General features: G+C 44.6%; 1 protein-coding gene across 1 annotated transcript in view; it reads right to left on the bottom strand.

Annotated features, from left to right (window-relative positions):
* The window catches only part of LOC309553691 (zinc finger CCCH-type antiviral protein 1-like), a 39,432-nt gene extending 12,831 nt beyond the window's left edge, over positions 1 to 26,601 (bottom strand). Inside the window, exons 1-9 of the mRNA XM_082255044.1 lie at positions 26,259 to 26,601; positions 19,674 to 19,809; positions 16,072 to 16,423; positions 11,236 to 11,588; positions 10,323 to 11,037; positions 3,002 to 3,051; positions 1,206 to 1,326; positions 701 to 797; positions 480 to 591 (exon numbers count right to left, since the gene is read on the bottom strand). Of these exons, the coding sequence (XP_082111170.1) occupies positions 480 to 591; positions 701 to 797; positions 1,206 to 1,326; positions 3,002 to 3,051; positions 10,323 to 11,037; positions 11,236 to 11,588; positions 16,072 to 16,423; positions 19,674 to 19,809; positions 26,259 to 26,548 (2,226 nt within the window). The 5' untranslated portion in view covers positions 26,549 to 26,601. The remainder of the gene's footprint in view (positions 1 to 479; positions 592 to 700; positions 798 to 1,205; positions 1,327 to 3,001; positions 3,052 to 10,322; positions 11,038 to 11,235; positions 11,589 to 16,071; positions 16,424 to 19,673; positions 19,810 to 26,258) is intronic.
* Between the last annotated feature and the right edge of the window lie 382 nt (positions 26,602 to 26,983).

Here is a 26,983-nt window from a genome sequence, read left to right as displayed (position 1 = left end):
ATCAGTGCCCATCAGTGCCGCCTCATCAGCGCACATGAGTGAAGGAGAAAAATTTATTTATTTTCAAAATTTACTCACAGAAAATAAGAAAAACTTTTTTTTTTTCAAAATTTTCTGTCTTTTTTCTTTTTTTTTGTAAGAAAAAAAAAAGCCAGAGGTGATTAAATACCACCAAAAGAAAGTTCTATTTGTGTGAAAAAAAATGATAAAAATGTCATATGGGTACAGTGTTGCATGACCGCGCAATTGTCATTCAAAGCGTGAGAGCACTGAAAGCTGAAAATTGGCCTGGATAGGAAGGGGGTATAAGTGCCCAGTAGGCAAGTGGTTAAAAAAAAAAAGCAAACAAGATAGTGGAAAGTTTCATTGCAAACAGTATATAGCACCATGTCAGGTTTTACCCACTCCCTACTCTGCAAAAACCTTAATCCTAATCTAAACTTTAATTCTATGAGTTTAAACTTTCCTTCCCATCATACCTGATATCCTGTCTCAGGCATGGCCTTCAAGTCCCACATTGGCGGATAATTTACCACCTCCCAGGGGGAATCCACTGGCTTCTGCTTTGAATGGTTTGTATCCAATTTTATGCTGTACAAATAAAGCAAACAACAAGTGAGAGTCAGGCGCCACCTAGTGGTCATTTAACCAATAACAGTCCATATATGCTGTATGCACAGGAGGTCATATTCCCTATTACCTTTCATTTAACATTTTCACCCTGTCAAAATCCAGGAACTCTTGTTTTCGGCGCATCTTACTCTCCGTCAGGTAATGAATATTATTCTGCTTCATCTCTAAAAGTAAAAAAAAATAAAAAATATGAGGTTTAAGATAAATTATTTACAGTGTAATCATGCCTCCCTGTATACAGTTTTCTTAAGCAAATTATTTTGTGATGTGCTAGATCCTGCCTTATATTTTTATTGCTTGTACCCATTCAAAGATTTTCCTTCCACTTTCTATCATAGTGAAGTCAACAGGGAAGGAAGAGAAGGAAAATCTGCTCTATGGGATGCAGACACCCACAAGAAAATAAAATCTGACAACTCCCAAAACTAAAAGATAAAAAAACTGGCTAAAGATAAACTTTAACATTCTAATATATTTGAGATCATCTTTTATCAGTTTCTTTCTTATTGTTCCTCAATAGTTATTTTTAATTATTTCAACATGTAGATGTTTGCCTAGACATTGATGCTCACTTTGGCAGTTAAGATCGTCTTTCTGGTTTCCGGAAGTGAACTGGATGGTCTTTGTGGGATTGGAAAGGTAGATGTTCTCCAGTTCTGATGACAGAATGGGGGAACACATTTTCTGTGTGATCTAGGATAGCAGAGAGAAACACTGAAGTCATTATTTTGTATAAAGAAGCGAATGGCCCCATATTTAGGTAGCTTACAACTATGTAATGTTGGAAGGAAACAAGTCACCATTTGTAAGTTAAGCCCATGTAGGCATTCCTTGTTAAGCCCCGTACACACACGCAGATCGTCGTCATACAAACGTCGGCGGACGAAAGATCTGCCGATTGTATGCGTGTTAGTATGGTGCCTCCGACAGATGTCTGCACACAATCCGCGGACAAGAGTCTTTCTTGCAAACATGAAAATTTTTGTCTGCAGACACCAGAACGGACGATTGTTCGCCTGTCAGTACAGAAATCAGCCGACAGACCGCAGATTTGCAAGACTGGGCATGCTCAGAAAATAAAAAACACAGGGAAAGTTAACCATTACATGACATCACTTCTGCAGTCAGCTGAAGTCTGCGGACAAACTTCTTGTGCTGTCCTTGTGCTGTCTTTGCACTTTTCAACAGACACCGACATCCCGGGGAGAAAAGACGAACATTTGTATGACGACGATCTGCGTGTGTGTACGGGGCTTTAGATGTTGGACCCATACTGTTACATGTTTGGGTGTTTACCTTGGCACCCCAGATGTTTTGGAACCACATTTCCCATGATGCTCTACTACACTGCAGAGTGCATGAGCAACATGGGAAATGTAGTTCCAAAACATCTAGGGTGCTAAGGTTTGCCATCACTGCAATATATGGCTACAAGTTTATGGACACCTGACCATCACATCTGTATAAGCATGTTGGACATCCCATTGCTAAACCCTGGGAATTAATATGGATTTTGCCTCCCTTTGTGGTTATAACAGCCTTCATTCTTCTGGGAAAGCTTTCACGAAATTTTAGAGTGTGCTCTGGGAATTTGGGTTCATTCAGTCAAAAGAACATTTGTGAGGTCAATATTGATGTGGGACAAGAAGACCCGAAACACAATCTGCATTGCAATTCACCCAAAGATGTTTGGTGGAGTTGAAGTTAGGGCTCTGTGCAGGCCATTTGAGTTCCTCCACTCCAGACTGGTCACATTATGTCTTTATGAAGCTGGCTTTGTACACAGAGGCACAGTCATCCTGGAACAGACAAGGGTCATCCATACAAAACTATTGGAATAGCACCACTGTGTAAAATGTCTTTGCATGCGGTTGTATTAGCAGTAAGTTTCACTGGACACGACTGAACTCAGTCATTTGATAAAAATACATATTGTTGATTGTGAGTTTAGCTTTGCTTTAAAAAATATTTTATGTTTTAATATTAGTAATTTTATATGACATGTCACAATATACAGCAACAGTATCATTAAAAAAAAAAAAAAAAAAAAAATCCACCTTTTATCATTAAAAAACATTCCTAAGCTCCAGTCAGTGATTTTGCAAAGGCTGAAATGACTATCATTCTGCTGCAGCCATGAGGAAGCATTTCCTAAGTCTGCTTTCTTGAGATTAAAGCAGATAAAGGCACTGACAGGGGACAGTACTATAATCTCCATGAGAGGTAATAAATACTTAAGAGATCTGGTGTCCCTAGGAGATATTAGAAGCCAGATGATAATTAAGCATGCCAGACCCACCCCTAAATGAAAACTCAGCTCTGGTTGAGTTGGTTGAATTAGCAAATATATTCTGAAAGCATCACTTACCGGCTGCTGATATTTAGTCCATGTACCAAACTCATTCAAATTTTTGTCAGCTAAAATTAAAAAGAGGCACATAAGGTAATTAATAAAACAGCATACCAAATAAAAGTCTTACATGTCTTTAAAAACCAATGTAAACATTTGGGAACTCAAATTAGTCATAGAGTTACTGTCAAGATAACCTATGCATACTGATGCTGCTAAATTCAGTCTGACATCTACAGTGCCTTGAAAAAGTATTCATACCCCTTGACATTTTACACATTTTGTCATGTTACAGCCAAAAATGTATTTTTTTTGGGATTTTATGTGATAGACCAACACAAAGTTACACATAAATGAGAAATGGAAGAAAAATAATAAATGGTTTTAAATTTCTTTACAAATAATTATCTAAAAAGTGTGACAAGCATTTGTATTCAGCCCTCTTTACTCTGATACCCTTAGTGGAACCAATTGCCTTCAGAAGTCACCTAATTAGTAAATAAATACAGTCCACCTGTGTGAAATGTAATCTCAGTGTAAATACAACTGTTCTGTGAAGCCTTCAGAGGTTTGTTAGAGAACCTTAGTGAACAAACAGCCTCATGAAGGCTAAGGAACACCCCAGACAGGTCAGGGATAAAGTTGTGGAGAAGTTTAAACTAGGGTTAGGTATTAAAAAAAATGGCCCAAACTTTGAACATCTCACGGAGCACTGTTCAATCCATCATCCGAATATGGAAAGAGTCATGGTATATGTCATGGTCATATGAAAAGACATGGCCATCCACCTAAACTGACAGACTGGGCAAGGAGAGCAATAATCAGAGAAGCAGCCCAGAGGCCCATGGTAACTCTGGAGAAGGTGCAGAGATCCACAGCTCAGGTGGGAAAATCTGTCCACAGGACAACTATTAGTCATGCACTCCACAAATCTGGCATTTATGGAAGGAGTGGCCAGAAGAAAGCCATTGTTGAAAGAAAGCTATAAGAAGTCCCATTTGCAGTTTGCGAGAAGCCATGTGGGAACATAGAAAAACATTTGGAAGAAAGTGCTCTCTTCAAATGAGACCGAAATTTAACCTTTTTGGCCTAAAAGCAAAACGCTATGTGAGGCGGAAAACTTACAATTCACAACACCCTGAACACACCATCTGTGAAACATGGTGGTGGCAGCATCATGTTGTGGGGATGCTTTTCTTCAGCAGGGACAGGGAAGCTGTTCAGAGTTGATGGGAAGATAGATAGATAGGGCCAAATACAGGGCAGTCTTAGAAAAAAAACTGTTAGAGTCTGCAAAAGACTTGAGACTGGGGCAGAGGTTCACCTTCCAGCAGGACAACGACCCTAAACGCACAACCAGAGCTACAATGAAATGGTTTAGATCAAGCCATATTCATGTGTTAGAATGGCCCAGTCAAAGACCTAAATCCAATTGAAAATCTGTGGCAAGACTTGAAAATTGCTGTTCACGGACGCTCTCCATCTAATCTGCCAGAACTTGAGTTATTTTGCAAACTCCCTAAATGCTGCATCACCCCACCAAAACCATGTGCATTGCACACAGTTGCGGAGAAGCTGCAGCACAGACCTATCAAATCTAACAAACTAATAACAAATCTAATAATCTATTTATACTTTAATTCTGAAGAGTAGGTGCAAAAATTGGGGAAGGTTTGTAGGGGCTCCAGTGCATTACTTTGCCCAGGGGCCCATAATGCTCTTAAGATGAACCTAAGTGTAGTGCTGGGGAGAGGCTGCAGGAGGCTTTAGAAAGTCCTTTCACTGCACTTCACCTTTACAAAGTGACACTTTGCATCTGGTGGCTGTGGAAGGCTAGTGACGGCTGCATCTGGTGGCTGTGGCAGGCTAGTGACACTCTGCATCTGGTGGCTGTGGAATACTAGTGACGGCTGCATCAGGTGGCTGTGGCAGGCTAGTGACACATTGCATCTGGGGGCTGTAGCAGGCTAGTTACAGGCCGCATCTGGGGGCTGTGGTGGCAGACTAGGGACATGCTGCATCTGGTGGCTGTGGTGGCAGGCTAGTGACACACTGCATCTGATGGCTGTGGCAGGCTAGTGACAATCTGCATCTGGAGGAAGTGGAAGGCTTGTGACACACTGCATCTGGTGGCGGTGGAAGGCTAGAGACACACTGCACATGGTGGCAGTGGAAGGCTGGTGACACTCTGCACCTGGTGGCTGTGGAAGGCTAGTGACACACTGCATCTGGTGGCAGTGGAAGGCTAGTGACAATCTACATCTGGTGGAAGTGGAAGGCTAGTGACACACTGCATCTGGTGGCTGTGGAAGGCTAGAGACACACTGCACATGGTGGCAGTGGAAGGCTAGTGACACTCTGCATCTGGTGGCTGTGGAAGGCTAGTGACACACTGCATCTGGTGGCAGTGGGAGGCTAGTGACAATCTGCATCTGGTGGCTGTGGAAGGCTAGTGACTCACTGCATCTGGTGGCAGTGGAAGGCTTGTGACAATCTGCATCTGATGGAAGTGGAAGGCTAGTGACACACTGCACATGGTGGCTGTGGAAGGCTAGTGACACACTGCATCTGGTGGCTGTGGAAGGCTAGAGACACACTGCACATGGTGGCAGTGAAAGGCTAGTGACACTTTGCATCTGGTGGCTGGGAAAGGCTAAAGACACACTGCACATGGTAGCAGTGGAAGGCTAGTGACACTCTGCATCTGGTGGCTGTGGAAGGCTAGTGACATACTGCATCTGGTGGCAGTGGAAGGCTAGTGACAATCTGCATCTGGTGTAAGTGGAAGGCTAGAGACACACTGCACACGGTGGCTGTGGAAGGCTAGTGACACTCTGCATCTGGTGGCTGTGGAAGGCTAGAGACACACTGCACATGGTGGGAGTGGAAGGCTAGTGACACTTTGCATCTGGTGGCTGTGGAAGGCTAGTGACACACTGCATCTGGTGGCTGTGGAAGGCTAGTGACATACTGCATCTGGTGGCAGTGGAAGGCTAGAGACACACTGCACATGGTGGGAGTGGAAGGCTAGTGACACTTTGCATCTGGTGGCTGTGGAAGGCTAGTGACACACTGCATCTGGTGGCTGTGGAAGGCTAGTGACATACTGCATCTGGTGGCAGTGGAAGGCTAGTGACAATCTGCATCTGGTGGAAGTGGAAGGCTAGAGACACACTGCACATGGTGGCAGTGGAAGGCTAGTGACACTCTGTATCTGGTGGCTGTGGAAGGCTAGAGACACACTGCACATGGTGGCAGTGGAAGGCTAGTGACACTTTGCATCTGGTGGCTGTGGAAGGCTAGTGACACACTGCATCTGGTGGCAGTGGACGGCTAGTGACACACTGCATCTGGTGGAAGTGGAAGGCTAGTGACACTCTGCATCTGGTGGCTGTGGAAGTCTAGAGACACACTGCACATGGTGGCAGTGGAAGGCTGGTGACACTCTGCATCTGGTGGCTGTGGAAGGCTAGTGACACACTGCATCTGGTGGCAGTAGAAGGCTAGTGGCAAACTGCATCTGGTGGCAGTGGAAGGCTAGTGACACACTGCACATGGTGGCATTGGAAGGCTAGTGACTCTCTGCATCTGGTGGCAGTGGAAGGCTAGTGACATGCTTCATCTGATGGCAGGCTACAGTGATAAGTGATGCGATGGATCACCATATTAAACATGGTGTCAAGATGATTGAAGCGCTAACATCTCCTCTCGCACCACTATCTCCCTTGGAAAAATGTTCTTCCAAGAAGCCGGTCCCTTGTGTCAAAAAGGTTGGTGAACACTGCTTTATATGATTAAAATATATCTAACAGCCAAAACTATTTTAGTAATTTTAGATTAGGAAATGATTAAAAAACAGTAGGTCTATTTGAAGTCTGTGTCCCATTTGTTAGAGTCCTCTTCCCATCCTGTTCCAAACACATAACAGGAAATGGACGGATACATCTTTAGCCACTTTAAGACCGGAAAGGATTTGCCCCCTTTCTGACCAGGCCCTATTTTGCACTGCATTATTTTAACTGACAATTGCGCAGTCATGCGACGCTGTTCCCAAATAAAATTGATGTCCTTTTTTCCCACAAATACAGCTTTCTTTTGGTGGTATTTGATCACCTTTTTGAACACAATTTTTTTTTTTTTTGCACTATAAACAAGAAAAGAGCAACAATTTTGAAAAAAAAAAAAAGTAAAAATCCAAATTTTTTAACATTTTAGGCCAATTTGTTTTCTGCTACATATTTTTGTTAAAAAAAAAAAAATCGCAATCAGCGTATTTTGATTGGTTTGCGCAAAAGTTATTGCGTCTAATAACTACAGGAAAGATTTATATCATTTTTATTGTTTTGTTTTTTTTTACTAGTAATGGCGGCGATCTGTGATTTTAAGCGGGACTGCGACATTGTGGCATCTGGTGGCTGTGAAAGGCTAGTGACACACTGCATCTGGTGGCAGTGGGAGGCTAGTGACAATCTGCATCTGGTGGCTGTGGAAGGCTTGTGACAATCTGCATCTGATGGAAGTGGAAGGCTAGTGACACACTGCACATGGTGGCTGTGGAAGGCTAGTGACACACTGCATCTGGTGGCTGTGGAAGGCTAGAGACACACTGCACATGGTGGCAGTGAAAGGCTAGTGACACTTTGCATCTGGTGGCTGGGAAAGGCTAAAGACACACTGCACATGGTAGCAGTGGAAGGCTAGTGACACTCTGCATCTGGTGGCTGTGGAAGGCTAGTGACATACTGCATCTGGTGGCAGTGGAAGGCTAGTGACAATCTGCATCTGGTGTAAGTGGAAGGCTAGAGACACACTGCACACGGTGGCTGTGGAAGGCTAGTGACACTCTGCATCTGGTGGCTGTGGAAGGCTAGAGACACACTGCACATGGTGGGAGTGGAAGGCTAGTGACACTTTGCATCTGGTGGCTGTGGAAGGCTAGTGACACACTGCATCTGGTGGCTGTGGAAGGCTAGTGACATACTGCATCTGGTGGCAGTGGAAGGCTAGAGACACACTGCACATGGTGGGAGTGGAAGGCTAGTGACACTTTGCATCTGGTGGCTGTGGAAGGCTAGTGACACACTGCATCTGGTGGCTGTGGAAGGCTAGTGACATACTGCATCTGGTGGCAGTGGAAGGCTAGTGACAATCTGCATCTGGTGGAAGTGGAAGGCTAGAGACACACTGCACATGGTGGCAGTGGAAGGCTAGTGACACTCTGTATCTGGTGGCTGTGGAAGGCTAGAGACACACTGCACATGGTGGCAGTGGAAGGCTAGTGACACTTTGCATCTGGTGGCTGTGGAAGGCTAGTGACACACTGCATCTGGTGGCAGTGGACGGCTAGTGACACACTGCATCTGGTGGAAGTGGAAGGCTAGTGACACTCTGCATCTGGTGGCTGTGGAAGTCTAGAGACACATTGCACATGGTGGCAGTGGAAGGCTGGTGACACTCTGCATCTGGTGGCTGTGGAAGGCTAGTGACACACTGCATCTGGTGGCAGTAGAAGGCTAGTGGCAAACTGCATCTGGTGGCAGTGGAAGGCTAGTGACACACTGCACATGGTGGCATTGGAAGGCTAGTGACACTCTGCATCTGGTGGCTGTGGAAGGCTAGTGACACACTGCATCTGGATGCAGTGGAAGGCTAGTGACACTCTGCATCTGGTGGCAGTGGAAGGCTAGTGACATGCTTCATCTGATGGCAGGCTACAGTGATAAGTGATGCGATGGATCACCATATTAAACATGGTGTCAAGATGATTGAAGCGCTAAGATCTCCTCTCGCACCACTATCTCCCTTGGAAAAATGTTCTTCCAAGAAGCCGGTCCCTTGTGTCAAAAAGGTTGGTGAACACTGCTTTATATGATTAAAATATATCTAACAGCCAAAACTATTTTTGTAATTTTAGATTAGGAAATGATTAAAAAACAGTAGGTCTATTTGAAGTCTGTGTCCCATTTGTTAGAGTCCTCTTCCCATCCTGTTCCAAACACATAACAGGAAATGGATGGATACATCTTTAGCCACTTTAAGACCGGAAGGATTTGCCCCCTTTCTGACCAGGCCCTATTTTGCACTGCATTATTTTAACTGACAATTGCGCAGTCATGCGACGCTGTTCCCAAATAAAATTGATGTCCTTTTTTCCCACAAATACAGCTTTCTTTTGGTGGTATTTGATCACCTTTTTGAACACAATTTTTTTTTTTTTTTTTTGCACTATAAACAAGAAAAGAGCAACAATTTTGAAAAAAAAAAAAAAGTAAAAATCCAAATTTTTAACATTTTAGGCCAATTTGTTTTCTGCTACATATTTTTGGTAAAAAAAAAAAAAAATCGCAATCAGCGTATTTTGATTGGTTTGCGCAAAAGTTATTGCGTCTAATAACTACAGGAAAGATTTATATAATTTTTATTGTTTTGGTTTTTTTTACTAGTAATGGCAGCGATCTGTGATTTTAAGCGGGACTGCGACATTGCGGCGGACAGATCGGAACCCTAACTGACATTTTTGACACTTTTGGGGGGACCAGTGACATTACTACAGTAATCAGTGCTACAAATATGCACTGTTACTGTAATAATGACACTGGCAGGGAAGGGGTTAACCCGGTGGGTGATCAAGGGGTTAAATGTGAGCCTAGGGGAGTGATTCTAACTGTGGGGGGCGTTGCTTCTGAAATGACCATAGAGACCTGTGTTCCTATATAGAAGCATCACAGGAGCTCTATGATCATTCCAGGGAGAACGTTCGCCTGTGTTTACAACAGCTGATCGTTCTTCTCTCTCAGCGGGGAATGATCGCAGGTGTCAGGCAGCAATCAAAGCCGCCTGCCCGCTGCATCTGCTTTCCCGCTGCCGAGTGGGGGCGGAAGCACGCCGGCGGCGGCGCGCGATCGCCCCCTAGCTTTCTGCGCGCAACCAAAAAAAAAAAGGCGGCGGGTGGTCCTGAAGCGGTTAAAGTTAGGAGAAATCCCATCATAAGCAGTTTTCAATTGAACAGCTGTTCCCATTAGAAGATTTCTCCTCTCCTCCTGTTCTGGTGAAAAATTTTAAATTTCCCATCACTTTTTTGTTCAGGTGTCAATGGTCACGAGAACAAATACAGATGGTGAATAATTTGGGCTTTAGATAGGCTTTAAGGAATAACGTACCATATTTCATGTTTACAGTTATAGATGAAATCTCTCTACAATCAGATGGTAAAAGGGAATTAGAAAAGTACCCGTGTTCCTCATAATTGCTGCTGGGAATTCACTTATAAATTCAAAAGACACTTCACCCTTTCATAATTATCATTACTACTTTCATATTTCTGCTCCTTTACACTTACATTTCTGAGGTGTTACAGAGAAAATATCTGTAGTTGGTTGAGGTTTAGAAGTGGCTGAGTTAGTGGGCTTTGGTTGCAGATCAATCAAATCACTTAGATGTTGTTGGTTGCGACTTGCTGCATCAGGTTTATTTATTGGTTTTACATAAGCTTGTTGTTTTCTCGAAGGTGTATCAGCTTCTAAAGAGACACTGCAGACATTTGAGATCCCTAGTAAACTTGAAGATCGTTCCAAAGGACCTGGTACTGCAGAAGTAGCTGGTTTTGGTTGAGCAATGGATTGGCTTTCAGAAGTAGAACACGATATTGTTGTCTTTGATGAAGGTATTGGTTTAACATTGGCTGGCGCTGCCACTGGAGAACACTTCTCACCCGATTCCTTAACTGACATTTGGTTAGCAGTAGAAGGACTTTTTGTAGAAGATTTTTCAGATTTTCCAGATGCTGAGGACCCTTTTGCTAAAATACAAGATGGAATAATGCCTGGTTCAGCTCTAAAAGAACTCTCCCTGGAAGAGGTCACAAACTTTTTTGATGGTAATGGAGGTAGTGATGAAATTGTTGAAAGACTAGCAGATCCAGTAAGTGATTTCACTTTAGTAGATGCATCACCTTTTAAAGAACTGAATGATGTTAAGACTCCTGGCGAAGTAATACTTGGGCCACTCTTCAAGGTCGTAAATGTTGGTTGGCTGGGTGTAGTAAGTAGTGTTGGCTGATAAGTCGATGCCCCTTTTCCAGCAGGAATGATAGGTGTGGTTGACAAAGTATAATGCATAACTGGAGGAGAAAAAGCTGGTTTTGTCTGAGCAGCAGTTGGGTGTGAAGATTGAGTGTAGAGCTGAGAAATAATTGGTGCAACACTAGCTGTATTTGATGGGCCCATTTTTGGGAGGTTGAATTGTGCATTAGGGATTGCTTGGGCAGCTCTAGAATTATAAAATTCTTTTGGCAGAGCTAGAGTCGAAGGAAGTTCAGGTTCATTTACTTTAGACAACCTGACCAGGCCTTTAGTTGATGGTACAGATCTTGTTCCTTCTTGTGGTTTGAGCCTTGCAGATGTTCTTGAAGTTCTGCTTTGTAAATTTTCTAGCAGTGATGTGTTTGGACTAAACCAGTCATCCATTAGACTGTCAAGCCTTGTTCTGGAAATGTTGTCACTATGATCTCTCCCACCGTCACTGTTGTTATTTTTATCTCCCAAACGTTGGCCGGAACTAGATCGGGATCGTAGGCTGCTGTCAGATTGCTGATGGACATGAGACCCTTCAGATGTTGGAAATAACACAAATGTTAAAATCGAATGTCACTTATACATGCAATTCACACACCTGGCTTTACATTCACTAATTCAGGTGCATTCTCACACTCTGTTCAGTATATTTTCTGTAATACATACATATTTCTCTATGTTTTCTCTCTTTCAAAAGCTACAAGCATAGAAAAATACCTGGTAATTCTACCATTAATCCTGGAGCTCCTAACTTCCTGTTGTTGGCTGACAATACTGCTTATCACGCACAGAAATCTCAAGCAGTGCTCCTTTGCTGGACTACAGAACTAAACCGCCCTCACCCCTCCCTGTCCCTCTTAAAGCGGAGGTAAACTGCAAAAAAGAAAACAAAAAAAACTTCTCCCTTCAAGTTAAAGTGGTTGTAAAGTCACATGCATTATTTACTTTGATCCTCTCTGTTTTAGGTCCTTGTTCAGAACAGTGTGTGTGTTTTCTAAAATTATAATGCTAAATACCTTCTTTGCAGAGCCCTGCTGGGCTGTCATGTAACCTCCCTCTGCTTTCCTTCCAAAATAAGAGACTACAGTGGGAGGGGCAGAGATTCCCCTCTGATGAATGCAAGCTTGCAGAGGGAGGTCACATGTCTGTACAGCAGGGCTCTGCAAAGAAGGTATTTAGCATTATAATTTTAGAAAAACACACACACTGTACTGAACAGGGACCTAAGACAGAGAGGATCAAAGTAATTAATACATGTTTATTTACTTTACAAGCACTGGAGCAGATGCAGGAAATATGAGAGGAGAGGGGAGGGCCAGGGAGGAGATTGGGTTCTCACACAGACTACGGAACTGACAGGGAGAGAGAGAGGGGACAATGCAAAGATGCTGAGGAGAGAGCAGGATAATGGAGGCATGTAAACTGACCACACTTTCATGGATCAGCAGCCATGATTTACAATTCTCAGTTTAAAGAGGGGAAGATAGGAACAGTCAGGATCAACCAGGTAGTGTACAGCATAGAAAGAGGCAATTGACATGGCAAAAGCAATGTGCTATATCTCGTGCCTTCACGGGGCAGAAGCCTTTTTTTTTTTTAGGGTTACAACCACTTTAAGAGCATAATGTGCTAATATGCATCGCATGCTAGCACATTATGAAAGACTTACCTGAAAACACAAGCCCTCCAGTGGAGTGCTGTTACGGCTCCTCCAGGGCTTCCATCTTCACCAGGTCTTTCTAACAGGTTCGCAGACCGCGGGCATTTGACTGGCCGAACTGCTATTATATCACTCCCGCGGATGCGCGCAAGAGTCACGGCTGTGGCACGGTTTTCTCTATGGAGCGCATGCTGTCCATTGAGAGTGCAGTGTGCATGTGCTGGTGACATCACTGGCGCTGCTAAAGTACATATCTCCTAAACAGTGCATGTTTAGGAGATATTTACTGTACCTACTGGTACGGCTTACCTGTAGGTAACAATCATTAAAATGGTCTTTACTACCATTTTTAACATGCATAAATTGTTTTTATTCCAAGCAAAACAATGCTGATGCTTTGACTCTGAAGAGCTTGTGAAGAAAGGGCTCTCGGGAGATTTCGTTTTGGAGGGTGTGCCTATGTCAGATAGAAATGACCTCCCAGTAGATCTCCCTGCAGTAATTTTACAAGCCTAGTGATGATGTCACAGTGGTTTGTTTCTCACCATAGGAACAAGGAAAAAGATTAAAGCTGGGATGTAGAGGAGTAGAGGGAGCTTTGGGGGGCCAATTTGGGTAATGTTTAAATATAGATTCTACGTGATATCTCTTTAATCTGATCTCTTTTTCACCTTCAGGAATGAGGCAGACAATAGTTTATTATTAGGCAGAGAAGGAGGTATGCCACAGATAGAAATTTCTGGATATAAAAAGTGAAGAGGTTGATAGTAGGAAGGTAATAAGTAGAGAAATACTGCATCGTATTGACCGTCTGTATGTGCTGATATAACAGAGCAGTTATTAGTAGTAGTAGCAGATAACTCCAATCTGTTATTTGCTTTTATTTTGCAGCACAAAATCTGCTGAAGGCAATTTAAACCAGGAGCCTTTGAATTATTTTCTCAAGATGATAAACTACCCAGCACAGCAGGACAATAATGCTGGCCATACATTATAAATGCCTTCAGGGCCAAAAGTAGAGGGGGGCAGCGGGGCACATGGCCTGGGTGCTAAATTGAGAGGGTCCATTGTCGGCAGTGCTGACACTAGCTGGGATTTGCGAGGTTGGGTCCGGCTGGACTGACCTGGCTGAGCTGCATTTACAGGGAGCCGAGCTCACACACCACCAGCTGCTCTGTGAGCTCGCACTGCCGCTGATTGCAAAGGATCTGGACCCCAGGGATTCAGCCTGCTATTTTGCCACCTTGAAGTAAGACCTGGACAGGAGGGGTGGTGGGGGCGGCATTTGCTAAAACTGACCTGCTGTATGTTTCTCCTGCAGCGGCTGAAAGCTTTTAGCGGCTGTAGGGCACCATAGGCTGTAGGAGGTAAATACAGCCTATGGCACCCTCTCTGCCCCCTCTCCTCTATTTCTGCTGCCTGGGTCCCCCCTGTCCTCCCCCCCCCCAAACCAGCACTGCCGACTGCCCCCTCTCACCTCCCCACTGGCTGCCACTATGTGTCAGGATGTAGAGTGGGAAAAGTGGACGGCAAATGTGTCATTTACCAGCCCCTTCTTTTTCTGAATGAACAGTGAGTGATCGGTACTGATAATTATAATAACTGAAGCATAGTAAACTGTATTTGCTATGGTTCCGTTTGTGAATGAACAGGAAGCTGCTCAGCACGGAGCACTTCCCATTCATTCATTGTCCAGTGCAGCTGAGGCTGCGGAGAAAGGGATTGAAGAATCTGTGTCCTCAATTCCTTTCTCTGTCCCAAAAATGAGACATCAGGGGACTCTTTAAAACCTTGAATACTTCAGCCAAAACCCTAAACAGGCTCCTAAAAAATTGTAAAAAAAATAAATAAATAAAATTAAAAAAAAATGTAAAAAATATAATTGTAAAAAATAAATAAATAAAAAATGACTGACACCGTCAACTGCCCAACTGACATCATCCACTGCCCTAATGGGCAATCTACTGCTCTACTGACACCATCCACTGTCTCCTGCCTACCTCCTGATACCAACCTCTCCCCTACTGACATGGTCCACAGCCCCACTGACACCAGACTCTCCCCTACTGACACCAACCTCTCCCCTACTGATACTGTCCACTGCCCTACTGACACCAACCTCTGCCCTACTAACACTGTCTACTGCTCTACCGACACCATATACTGCTCTACTGACACCATATACTGCTCTACTAACACTGTCCACTGCCCTACTGACACTGTCCACACACTATTCACTGCCCTACTGATACTGTCAACACACAGCCCACTGCTCTACTGACTGACACTGCCAACTTATGAGGTAGGCCAAGTTCATACACTGATCAAAAAAAGAAAGGAACACTTTTTAATCGTATAGAGTATAGCATCAAGTTAATTAAACTTCTGGGATGTTGATCTGGTCTGTTGAGTAGCAGAAGGGGTTGTTATTCAGTTTCAACTGCTTTGGTGTTAATGAAATGACCAACAGGTGCATTAGATGGGCAACAACTAGACAACCTCCAAACAGGAATGGTTTTACATTTTTTCCCTACTCATCTTTTCTGGCTGTTTTTCACTAATTTTGCATTTGGCTAGGGTCATTGTCACTACTGGTAGCATGAGGCGATACCTTGACCAGAAGCAGTCCAACTCCTCCAGGATGGCACATCAATACGCTATTGTCATTGCCATTGTCTCAAGAGCATGGAGGAAATTCCAGGAGACAGGCAGTTACTCTAGGAGAGCTGGACAGGGCCGTAGAAGGTCCTTAACCCATCAGCAGGACCGGTATCTGCTCCTTTGTTCAAGGAAGACCTGGATGAGCACTACTACAGGCTAGACAATGGCACCCTGACAGCCATTAGGTATCAGGATGAAATCCTTGGACCTATTGTCAAACCCTACGCTGGTACAGTGAGTCCTGGGTTTCTCCTGGTGCATGACAATGCCCGACCTCATGTGGCAAGATTATGCAGCCAGTTCCTGGAGGATGAAGGAATTGATACCATTAAGTGGCCCCCAATGACTCGCCTGACCTATATCCAAAAGAACACCTCTGGGACATTATTTTTCGGCCCATCCAAGGGCCTGCCTGATTGCATACCTGAAAATGTTTGACCTCAGGTTATATGGTTTTTGTAAATCCAAAGGAAAGTTGTACAAGAACATTGTATAATGTATGGCCAACCTAATTAGTTATCAGGTAGAACAGAAATATGTTTTTTTTTAATCTAACAAATACAGAAATAAAAGTTGTTTCTAACTACAGGAACAAGGTATAGGAAAAAAATAGCGCTAGGAGAGGAAGGTTTGGGTATACGTTTGGGTCATGCCTATATAGATTATTTAATTAATTATGTAAAGGATATCAGTACCGTTTTTCCATCTCTCACTGCTCCTATCCTGAGATCCAGCTCTTCTATCTCCTGGCCTTCTTCTCCCCATGCCCCGTGACATCCCTCTCGCACCCCTGGGCTCCTCATTTCTAGGCTCCACCCTCAGTGCCTGTTGCCTCTCGTTGTGTGTCAGCACACAGAGTATCTGAAAGTTCTGGATGGTCTCCTGGCTCAGCCAGCTGCAGGTGAGAAGTAATTTGGATTCCAGGAGGTTGTGCGATCTTTTACAGGAGCGACTGTTGCATTCCCCTCGCATGAAATAACTGCACACATGAAGGCGCGTACAATCCTCTCCTTGGTCGCAGTTGTTGCGCATGTATTTCCGACAGTCCTGCAAAGGAATGGGAAACAAAGGGACGCAGTGAATGCAATAAAGTGGATCTCACAATTCTGTTATTGTTGGAGTATAAGGATAAACATCCTGATGGCCCCTTTTGTGACCAGGCCTTTTTTTCTGAGGGATCCAAACCTACTCAGCTCTCTAAATCCTGTTTATGACTATGATTCACTTCCTGGGCTCTGCTTCTGGCAAAAATAAAGTAATAACAGAACAAATACTACTGCAGTATGTAGTCCACAATGACACGTGTGATAAGAGGCACAGCAAGGGTTTTGTAAAAGGAAGTGCCAAACAAAATGTTACATGTTAACCACTTGCCGACCGCCATCAGTATATGTACTGCAGCGGTCAGCCCCTCCTGGGCAAAGTGACATAGGGGTACTTCACTCGCCCACGAGCCTCTAGGGGGCGAGCGCGCACCGCCGAACGCCCCGCTCGTTCACTAACATCCCTGCGCGAGTGACCGGCGGCTCTGATGTCCGCCGCCCACTTGCGATCTCCCGCTGGAGAGAGAGAAAGGCAGACCGCTGATGTAAACACAGCCGTCTGTCATTCTCCCTGGTGTAATTGCAGAGATCATACGATCCTGCTATGTAGGATCGTATGTCTCTGTGGTTACATCACAAGCACGCCCCCCACAGTTAGAATCACGCCCCTAGGGATACATTTAACCCACTGTTTACCAATAAAGTTAACCCCTTCCCTGCCAGTGTCATTTTTACAGTAACAGTGCATATGTATAGCACTGATTACTGTAGTAATGTCACTGGTACCCCCAAAAGTGTCAAAAATGTCAGTCAAGGGTCCGATCTGTCCGCCGCAATGTTGCAGTCCCACAAAAAAAAACGCAGATCGCCGCCATTACTAGTTTAAAAAAAAAACAATAAAAATGACATAAATCTTTCCCTTTGTTAGTAAACGCAATAACTTTTGCGGAAACCAATCAAAATATGCTTATTGTGATTTTTTTCACCAAAAATATGTAGCAGAAAACAAATTGGCCAAAAACTGTAAAACCTTTTAAATTTTTACATTTTTTGGGGGGAATTTCATATAAAAAATGTGAAAAATATTGTTATTTTTTCAAAATTGTCGCTATTTTTTTGTTTATAGCGCAAAAAATAAAAATCGCACAGGTGATCAAATACCACCAAAAGAAAGCTCTGTTTGTGGGAAAAAAAGGACTTCACTTTAATTTGGGTAAAGCGTTGCACGACCGCGCAATTGTGAATTAAAGTCACGCAGTGCCGAATCGCAAAATAGGCCCTGGTCTTTGAGCAGCCAAATCCTCCGGGGCTTAAGTGGTTAAAAATGATACAATGTAGCACAGGTACAGTACAGGCAGAGGGCCTGCTCCTTACTAGGAGCCTACAACTTGCATAGAGATCCAGTAGTGTATAAGCAGGAGAATGCTCAGCATTTCTCCTAGAAATTCTATTAAAACAATGGCACATATAAAAGCAAAAGGGAAAAGGGACCAGTACTCCAGTATGTTCCTAACTGATCATCAGCTTTGCAATAACTTTTTTTGGTTGATGACCCCTGACCCTCCAACATGACCAACTCTGGTGGCTACAAATCAATTTGCTACTGGTTACTGCTTTTCCTTTCCTAATACAGTCAATTAATTCTTGTGAAGGGTTTGTTCAGAGACAGTTTAGTGTAATCAGAAAGGTAGAGAAAAGGTCAGAAGCAGAGTATTTTCTACCTTATGGAGGGTCATGTTGGAAGGGTTATATCCTGGTTGGGGTAAATTTAGAGCTGTAGAGAGACAGCCAGGAGAAGAGTATTATCTACCTTAAAAGAGAAGTATAGGAATCAGAAAAAAAAATCATACTCATGCTTTTGCCATACTTCTCCTTTATTGAGAGGTGTGGTATCCCTCTGGTGGTTGTATTAGGAAACTAAAGAAAAGGTTAGAGAAGAATATTTTCTACCATATGGAGTCATGTTGAAAGATGGGTTATCCTGGTGGTAAGTGTATTGAAAGGTAGAGAGGAGGCTAGTAGTGGAGTATTTGCTACCTTATGGAGGGTTATGTTGAAGGGTCTGATATCCCAGGTGTGTGTGTGTGTAATGAAAAGTTATAGAGAAGGCTAGGAACAGAGTATTTTCTACCTTATGATAGTGATATCCTGATAGTGGGTGTAATCAGAAAGGTAAAAACAAGCTTAGGAGCAGAGTATGAAGGGTCATGTTGGAGGGTGTGATATTCCAGGGGTAAGCATTATGGAGGCATGCATCATACAAACTAGGGGGAGTGTTCTTGTAGATCATTAGCTTAGTAATAGCATACAATGCCAAGCTGTGTTTTCCAAAGAGAGCAAAATTCTTTCTTGTATTAAGAGAGGTATGGACAGCAGAGAGAGAGATCTCATTTTGCCCCTGTACAAATCATTAGTAAGACTTCATGTGGAATATGTAGTTCCCAAAAAGGATATCAGGGAACTGGAGAAAGTGCAGAGTAGGGCAACCAAACTGAACAGAGGCATGGAGTAGCTCAACTATGAGAAAAGTATAGAAGAACTGAATTTATTTTCTCTTGAGAAGAGGAGATTAGGGGGGATATGATCAACATGTATAGATATACATAAGGGGTCCGTATAGTGAACTTGGTGTTGAGTTATTCACTTTAAGGTCATCACAGAGGACAAGGGGGCACTCTATGCATCTAGAGGAAAAGAGATGTAATCTCCAAATACGGAAAGATTTCTTCACAGTAAGAGCTGTAAAAATTAAGAATAGTCTCCCTCAAGAGCTGGTTCTGCTTTAAAAAAGGGTTGGATATTAACATTTATAATAAAGTAAATTAAAGTTGATCCAGGGAATATCCGATTGTCTCTCGGGGGATCAGGGAGAAATTCTTTCCCCCATTGGAGCAAATTGGATCATGCTTTGCCGGGGTTTTGTGCCTTCCTCTGGATCAACTGTGGGTATAGAATTTTATATATATATAAGTAAGATTATATGATTTTTGCTTTCCCTTGGTTGAACTAGATGGACTTTTTTCTTTTTAACCAGACTAACTATGTAATTATGTAACTGGTATGTAAAGGTAGAGAGAGAAATTCAGGAGCAGAGTTTTCTCTACCTCATGGATGGTCATGCTGGAAGGTGTGATAATCGGATAGTGAATGTTATTAGGTAGTTACATTTGGGTTGGCCACAATTTTTCCTATAATATTCACTCTAAATCACAGGGCAGGTGGCACAATGGAAGCAGTGGAGACCTCGCACTCACCTCTGGCAGCAGCTGGTTGTCATTTTGGAACAGCAAAACTTTGATCTCCTCCTCATTCAGTCCGCTCAGCTTGTTGGCTTTTAGCACAGCATGGTTGTGGTCAGAAAAGACATTGTGGGAGAATCTGCACCGTGGCCTGGAATGGAAGAACACCGTGAATTTTAATTCTGGGTGGAGATGGGTTTTTTAGAAATATAAGAATTTCTTCACAGCAACGGGAATATATGCAGGAAATTCAATGTGATCTCATGCTGTGCTGACGGGAAGAATTGTTCTACCCTAGAGGAACAATATAATAATGCCAAAAGCCAACAGATCATCCATTGTAATCTGGAGTAATCACTTTCTTGCTATCATGCATTTATGATTCACAAACTTTTCAGATCCTGTTTTTTTAAAGGCTTCTACCCCAAGACTTGCTCTTGTCTTACGGGGACAGGGGTGCTCTAAAAAAAAAAAACATTCCCATTTATTTTATTTTATTTTTAACACTGTTCCTTGAAAAAAAAAAAAATCTGATCACTTTTTTTGCTGTCATAAGGAATGTAAACATCCCTTGTGACAGTAATAGGCAGTGACAGGTACTCTTTATGGAGTACTCCAGGATCTGCATTTTTGAATACTGTCCCACTTTTTAAATCGGCGCAGCTGGCAGCCGAGTAAACCGGAAGTGACGTCACTTCCGGGTTACATGATCGGAGACCCGATCGCAGCCGATTTGGGCTTCATTTTGGACTCTAACCAGCCAGCGAACGAGCCGGCTGGTTACTTGGGTCTACCGGTGAGACGGGAGACTTGGGCAGTGCAACGGAAGGCTGCGGGATGGGGGTACATCCCCTCCCGCTTGCTGGGATAACGCTCGAGTGGCTGCTGAGCCTCATCGGTTGTTATCTCCTGAAAACTGACCGCTGTCTCTAAAAACGATATCAGGGTGATGCCTACAGCCTCCATTCACTTTAAATTTGAGTCTTAAAAGTAAGCAAAATTTTGAAGTACGTACGAGTGACATTAGTCAATACTCCGATAGCATTAACCAATGTACTGACAAGATTTTCTTGTACAAACATTTGTAAGAAAATCTACCAATATATAACCAGCTTTACCCATCTTTCAACTGGCCACTCACATTACAATCTTATTGTACAATCTCACTTTTGCTAGCCAAACAGTCACTAAGAATGACAGGTTCCCTCATAAAAGTACAAAGGCTGCCAGTCCCAAGCACATTTCCTTGCATATGAACAACACAGGGTCAGTCTAGATGTTTTTTAAAATGTATTGCTGAACAACCTGAAACAGGAGAGGGATTTAGGGGTTTCTGGATACTCCAAAACAATCCATAGGAGGACAGGCTTCTAGCACAAATCCTTATAGAAAAAGGCACACACTATAACTGTCTCATACGGGCAACAGCCCCAGGAGAACCAGAACCCTCCTAGCAGAGGAATAACACTTTGGAAAGGCCTCCCATACATTTATCACCTACCCAGCCACCTTCTGGACACTGCCTTCCAGGGACTGGTTGCAGCATGTTAAATATTTCTAACTGAATATTTGACTCTCCCTGCCCTATATTCTGGGAGCTTCTTGAAGCAGGTAAGCTAAATCATTCGCCGGTGCTAGACTATTTTTCTCCCTAGTCAAGACCACCTACTTGTGCCACCCAACGGTGCCCCCCCCCCCCCCCCGAGAAAAAAAATATTTCTCTTACCGTCAGTTCAATTTTAGACACACTTTGATTGGTTTGCGCAAACTTTATATTGTCTACAAACTATGGGATATATTTATAGAATTTTTATTTTTGTACATTTTTTTTTACTAGTAATGGCAGCGATCAGAGATTTTTAAGGGGATTGCAACATTGCGGTGGACAAATCTGACACTAAGTGACACTTTTTGGGGACCAGTGACACCAATACAGTGATCAGTGCTAAAAATATGCACTGTCACACTGTACGAATGACACTGGCACGGAAGGGGTCAACATCTGGGGCAATGAAAGGGTTAAATGTGTTCCCTGGGAGTGCTTGCTAACTGTGTGGGGAATGCTTTGACCCAGGGAAAAAAGAGATCCGTGTTCCTGCTTAGCAGAGACACAGGATCCCTGTCTTCCCCTCTCACAGAACGACAATCTGCCTTGTTTACACCGTTCTGTCTATGTCGGGAATGATCAACGGGTCATTGACATTGGGTAACTGGGTCCGCTGGACATACATGATACAGGAACGGTATGTTATTTTGTGCTGAAGGGCCACCCTGCCTCAGTATATGTGCGTCACGTGGGGCAGTCTGGAAGTGTATATATACAAAAGCAGAAGTCTGTTATAATAATAATTAATTATATATATATATATATATATATATATATATATATATATACTGTATATATATATATATATATATATATATATATATATTATATTTCCTGCTGATATATAATATTGGGGAATTTGGCACGCACACAAGACTGCTTCTTATATAATTTACATTATTATGTAATTTATCATTTCTGATATCACACTAAACCGTCCCCATCTCTTCTCTTATCTAGACAAGAACATCAATCAATCAGCAGTATCCAATTGTCCATGATGACCATACATACACAGTCTGTTCTGTGGCCTTTGTAATTGCACTGCACTGCACATATAAGTAACTAAGACAGTATTAACACAGCCTGCAGGCCTCATATTTAAATTGGAAGTATTCCCAGGCTCAGGCTGTGTACAGTAGTATGGCATCATCATCATCATGTACTTTTACATATTTATTATAGTATGGATGGACCGTCCATATTATAATAAATATGTACAACAAGTACATCAGTGGTGGGATTCAGCCGGTTCGCACCGGTTCCATAGAACCGGTTGCTAACTTTCTGCAAGTTCGCAGAACCGGCTGAATCCCTCTGCGCGTCTGAGGAAGCGCAGGACAATTGAATGTCCCGCGCTCGGACAGACGTGGCGGCCGGGGGGCGGAGCAGTGCGCTCCTCCCCGCCCATTCTGTGACAATAGCGAATGAGAATTAGCTATTGTCACATGATCCTCCTCCTGGCCAATCAGGGAGTGGGTCCTCCCGCTTCCTGATTGGCTGAAAGGCAAACACCGTGCCATTGGACGAGGAGGAGGCGCCGCGGGAGGACTCGGAGACGCGGGGAGCCGACTGCGAGACCGTCCATGAGGTAAGTGCATGGGTCTCGCGGGGGGGGATCGCTGGCACTCTGCAATTGGGAGGCAATGTTGTGGCTGGCACTCTGCAATTGGGGGCAATGCTGTGGCTGGCACTCTGCAATTGGGGGCAATACTCTGGCTGGCACTCTGCAATTGGGGGCAATACTCTGGCTGGCACTCTGCAATTGGGGGCAATGTTGTGGCTGGCACTCTGCAATTTGGGGCAATGCTGTGGCTGGCAGTCTGCAATTGGGGGCAATGTTGTGGCTGGCACTCTGCAATTGGGGGCAATACTCTAGCTGGCACTCTGCAATTGGGGGGCAATACTCTGGCTGGCACTCTGCAATTGGGGGCAATACTCTGGCTGGCACTCTGCAATTTGGGGCAATACTCTGGCTGGCACTCTGCAATTGGGGGCAATACTCTGGCTGGCACTCTGCAATTTGGGGCAATGCTGTGGCTGGCACTCTGCAATTGGGGGCAATGTTGTGGCTGGCACTCTGCAATTGGGGGCAATACTCTGGCTGGCACTCTGCAATTGGGGGCAATACTCTGGCTGGCACTCTGCAATTGGGGGCAATGTTGTGGCTGGCACTCTGCAATTTGGGGCAATGCTGTGGCTGGCTCTCTGCAATTGGGGGCAATGCTGTGGCTGGCGCTCTGCAATTGGGGGCAATACTCTGGCTGGCGCTCTGCAATTGGGGGCAATACTCTGGCTGACGCTCTGCAATTTGGGGCAATGCTGGGGCTGGCACTCTGCAATTGGGGGCAATGCTGTGGCTGGCGCTCTGCAATTGGGGGCAATACTCTGGCTGGCACTCTGCAATCATTAGGGGCAATGCTGTGGCTGGCACTCTGCAATCATTGGGGGCAATGCTGTGGCTGGCACTCTGCAATCATTGGGGGCAATGCTGTGGCTGGCACTCTGCAATCATTGGGGGCAATGCTGTGGCTGGCACTCTGCAATTTGGGAGCAATGCTGTGGCTGGCACTCTGCAATCATTGGGGGCAATGCTGTGGCTGGCACTCTGCAATTTGGGAGCAATGCTGTGGCTGGCACTCTGCAATCATTGGGGGCAATGCTGTGGCTGGCACTCTGCAATCATTGGGGGCAATGCTGTGGCTGGCACTCTGCAATCATTGGGGGCAATGCTGTGGCTGGCACTCTGCAATTTGGGAGCAATGCTGTGGCTGACACTCTGCAATCATTGGGGGCAATGCTGTGGCTGACACTCTGCAATCATTGGGGGCAATGCTGTGGCTGGCACTCTGCAATCATTGGGGGCAATGCTGTGGCTGGCACTCTGCAATCATTGGGGGCAATGCTGTGGTCACTGTGCATTGAAAGGGGGGCACGCTGGTCTCTCTGCATTGAAAGGGGGGCACGCTGGTCACTGTGCATTAAAGGGGGCATGTACACTGGTCACTGCATTGAAAGGGGCACGCTGGTCTCTCTGCATTGAAAGGGGGGCACGCTGGTCACTGTGCATTAAAGGGGGCATGTACACTGGTCACTGCATTGAAAGGGGGCACGCTGGTCTCTCTGCATTGAAAGGGGGCACTCTGGTCACTGTGCATTGAAGGGGGCATATACACTGGTCACTGTGCATTGAAAGGGGGGCACGCTGGTCACTGTGCATTGAAAGGGGGGCACGCTGGTCTCTCTGCATTGAAAGGGGGAACGCTGGTCACTGTGCATTGAAAGGGGGCACGCTGGTCATTCTGCTGGGAAAGTCGAACTGGTTACTAAAATTTTTGAATCCCACCACTGAAGTACATCATGATGATGATGCCATACTACTGTACACAGCCTCAGCCTGGGAATACTTCCAAATTAAAAATGAGGCCTGCAGGCTGTGGTAATACTGTCTTAGTTATATGTGCAGTGCAGTGCAATTACAAAGGCCACAGAACACTGTATACAGTGCCTTGCGAAAGTATTCGGCATCCTTGAACTTTTCAACCTTTTGCCACATTTCAGGCTTCAAACATAAAGATATAAAACTAATTTTTTGTGAAGAATCAACAACAAGTGGGGCACAATCATGAAGTGGAACGAAATTTATTGGATATTTCAAACTTTTTTAACAAATAAAAAACTGAAAAATTGGGCCTGCAAAATTATTCAGCCCCTTTACTTTCAGTGCAGCAAACTCTCTCCAGAAGTTCAGTGAGGATCTCTGAATGATCCAATGTTGACCTAAATGGCTAATGATGATAAATAGAATCCACCTGTGTGTAATCAAGTCGCCATATAAATGCACCTGCACTGTGATAGTCTCCGTTTAAAGTGCAGAGAGCATCATGAAGGACAAGGAACACACCAGGCAGGTCCGAGATACTGTTGTGGAGAAGCTTAAAGCCGGATTTGGATACAAAAAGGTTGCAAAGTTCAAGGGGGCCAAATACTTTCGCAAGGCACTGTATGTAGATAGACTGTCTGACTGTACTGTGTATATTTATACCTTCTCTCTTCTTTCTCTCTTATGAAGATTGAAGATTTACTTGAACTTCACTTCATTCAGCCTGTGTGGTTTCGAGCTGCTGGCTGGCTCCTCCAGTCAGACTAGTCTCTATCCCGATTCCTGAATCCCACCAAGACAGACAGACACACACCGGAGACACCTCCATGAGGGTGTGTGTGTCTGAGAGACATCCAGTCCAAGGACTGCGCAGGCTCTGTCGGCTCTCTTGTGGGAGGGGCTGTACTGGAGCGAGGAGGGAAAATGATGTCACGCTGAGGTGGGTGGAGCGCCGCGCCCAAGCTCAGCACCTCTTTGGCTGCCACAGCGTCTTGCCCCCACAATGCCTTCCAGCCAGCCAGGCCACAGGGAGGGGCAGCGACCATCATGATCATCATCCAATCCTCATGCCAGCACTGCAGCACAGTGAGAGAGCCCCTGCCCACCCAAGCCAGATGCATTCAGCCAGCCAGAGCCAGGCTACTACAATTACCACCACAACAGGAGAGCGAGGAGACAGCACTGCTGTGACCACTCTTTCCGGCGGTCCCGAGCTGTGACAGTCTACAGACAGTTTGGGTCTGACTGAGTGACGTGATTGACATCTTCTGTTCCATCTTGCCGGGCCGGCCTGCACCGGCATCAGTGCACCCCTAGGCGGCAGTGCACCCTACGGGGCTGCCTAGTTTGCCTAGCGGGAGCGTCGGCCCTGAGTACAAATAGAATGAAGGGTTTAGGTAGGTTGCAACCATACACACTTCTTAGTAAATCTAAAGATATTGTAGGTTTAGATTGTAAAATGTTTGGTTAACTTTAGGCCAAACCACCCAGATTCAGTTTTTTTACCCCAGCATTTTTGCTGCCTCTACCCCAGTAATCTTAGAGCTATACTCAAGATCACCTTCCTCTTGCCCCAATACTTATGGCACCTTCCTGTTGCCCCTGCACCTACCTCCGGTTTGGTGAACACTGGCTCCTCAGATAGTGGCGGCACAGGTGCAGTTTGGGGCACTTCTCCTCCTCCTCCCCCTTAGGGTGAAGATAGTTGGTGCAAATCCTCAGGGGGCTTCGGGCCAGTACCAACTGGGAGCTTTGTGGGAATATGAGCGGCTCTTCTTGTAGGATCTGCTCAGTCTGCTTTGCTGGGAGATCCAGTAGATAGGTCAACTGATTTCTCTCTAGTCGACCACCGTGTGAGCAAAGCAGCTTGGTCAGATAGGCAGTGACTGCGGGGTCAGACATGATGCCAGGGACCTGATACAGCCTGATGTCTGGGGCCCCTGATATGGCCTGAGGTTTGTATGTTTGTGAGTTTGACAAATTTGGGTAGAGAACAGCAGAGGGCGGTTCATTCACATCACGTCGGAGAATGGAAACTGAAAATGAGCAACATTGCCAATATACACAGGACAGCCTCTGTTTCATACGTTCAAGGGGAGGACAAACTAACAAACATTTCCCAGTCCTGATACTGGGAAGAGAGGCATTGTCTTCTCTTTTTCTGCCTTCTCCTTTTCTATTTTCTCTTTCTCCCTCACTTTGTTTCTCTCTCTCCTTTCTCTTTCCTTCTAACTCTCGCTTTCTTTCTCTACCTCCCTCGTTCTGTCTCTCCTCCTCTCTGGGGTAGAAGGAATAATGCTGACCATACACTATATGAAAAATCGTTCTAACCCATTT

This window comes from Pelophylax lessonae (assembly GCF_965119305.1).
Source record: "Pelophylax lessonae genome assembly, chromosome: 4".
In the NCBI taxonomy this organism is placed as follows: Eukaryota; Metazoa; Chordata; class Amphibia; order Anura; family Ranidae; genus Pelophylax; species Pelophylax lessonae.
The sequence above is the reverse complement of the archived record's forward strand: the minus strand, read 5'-3'. Positions and strand labels throughout refer to the sequence as shown.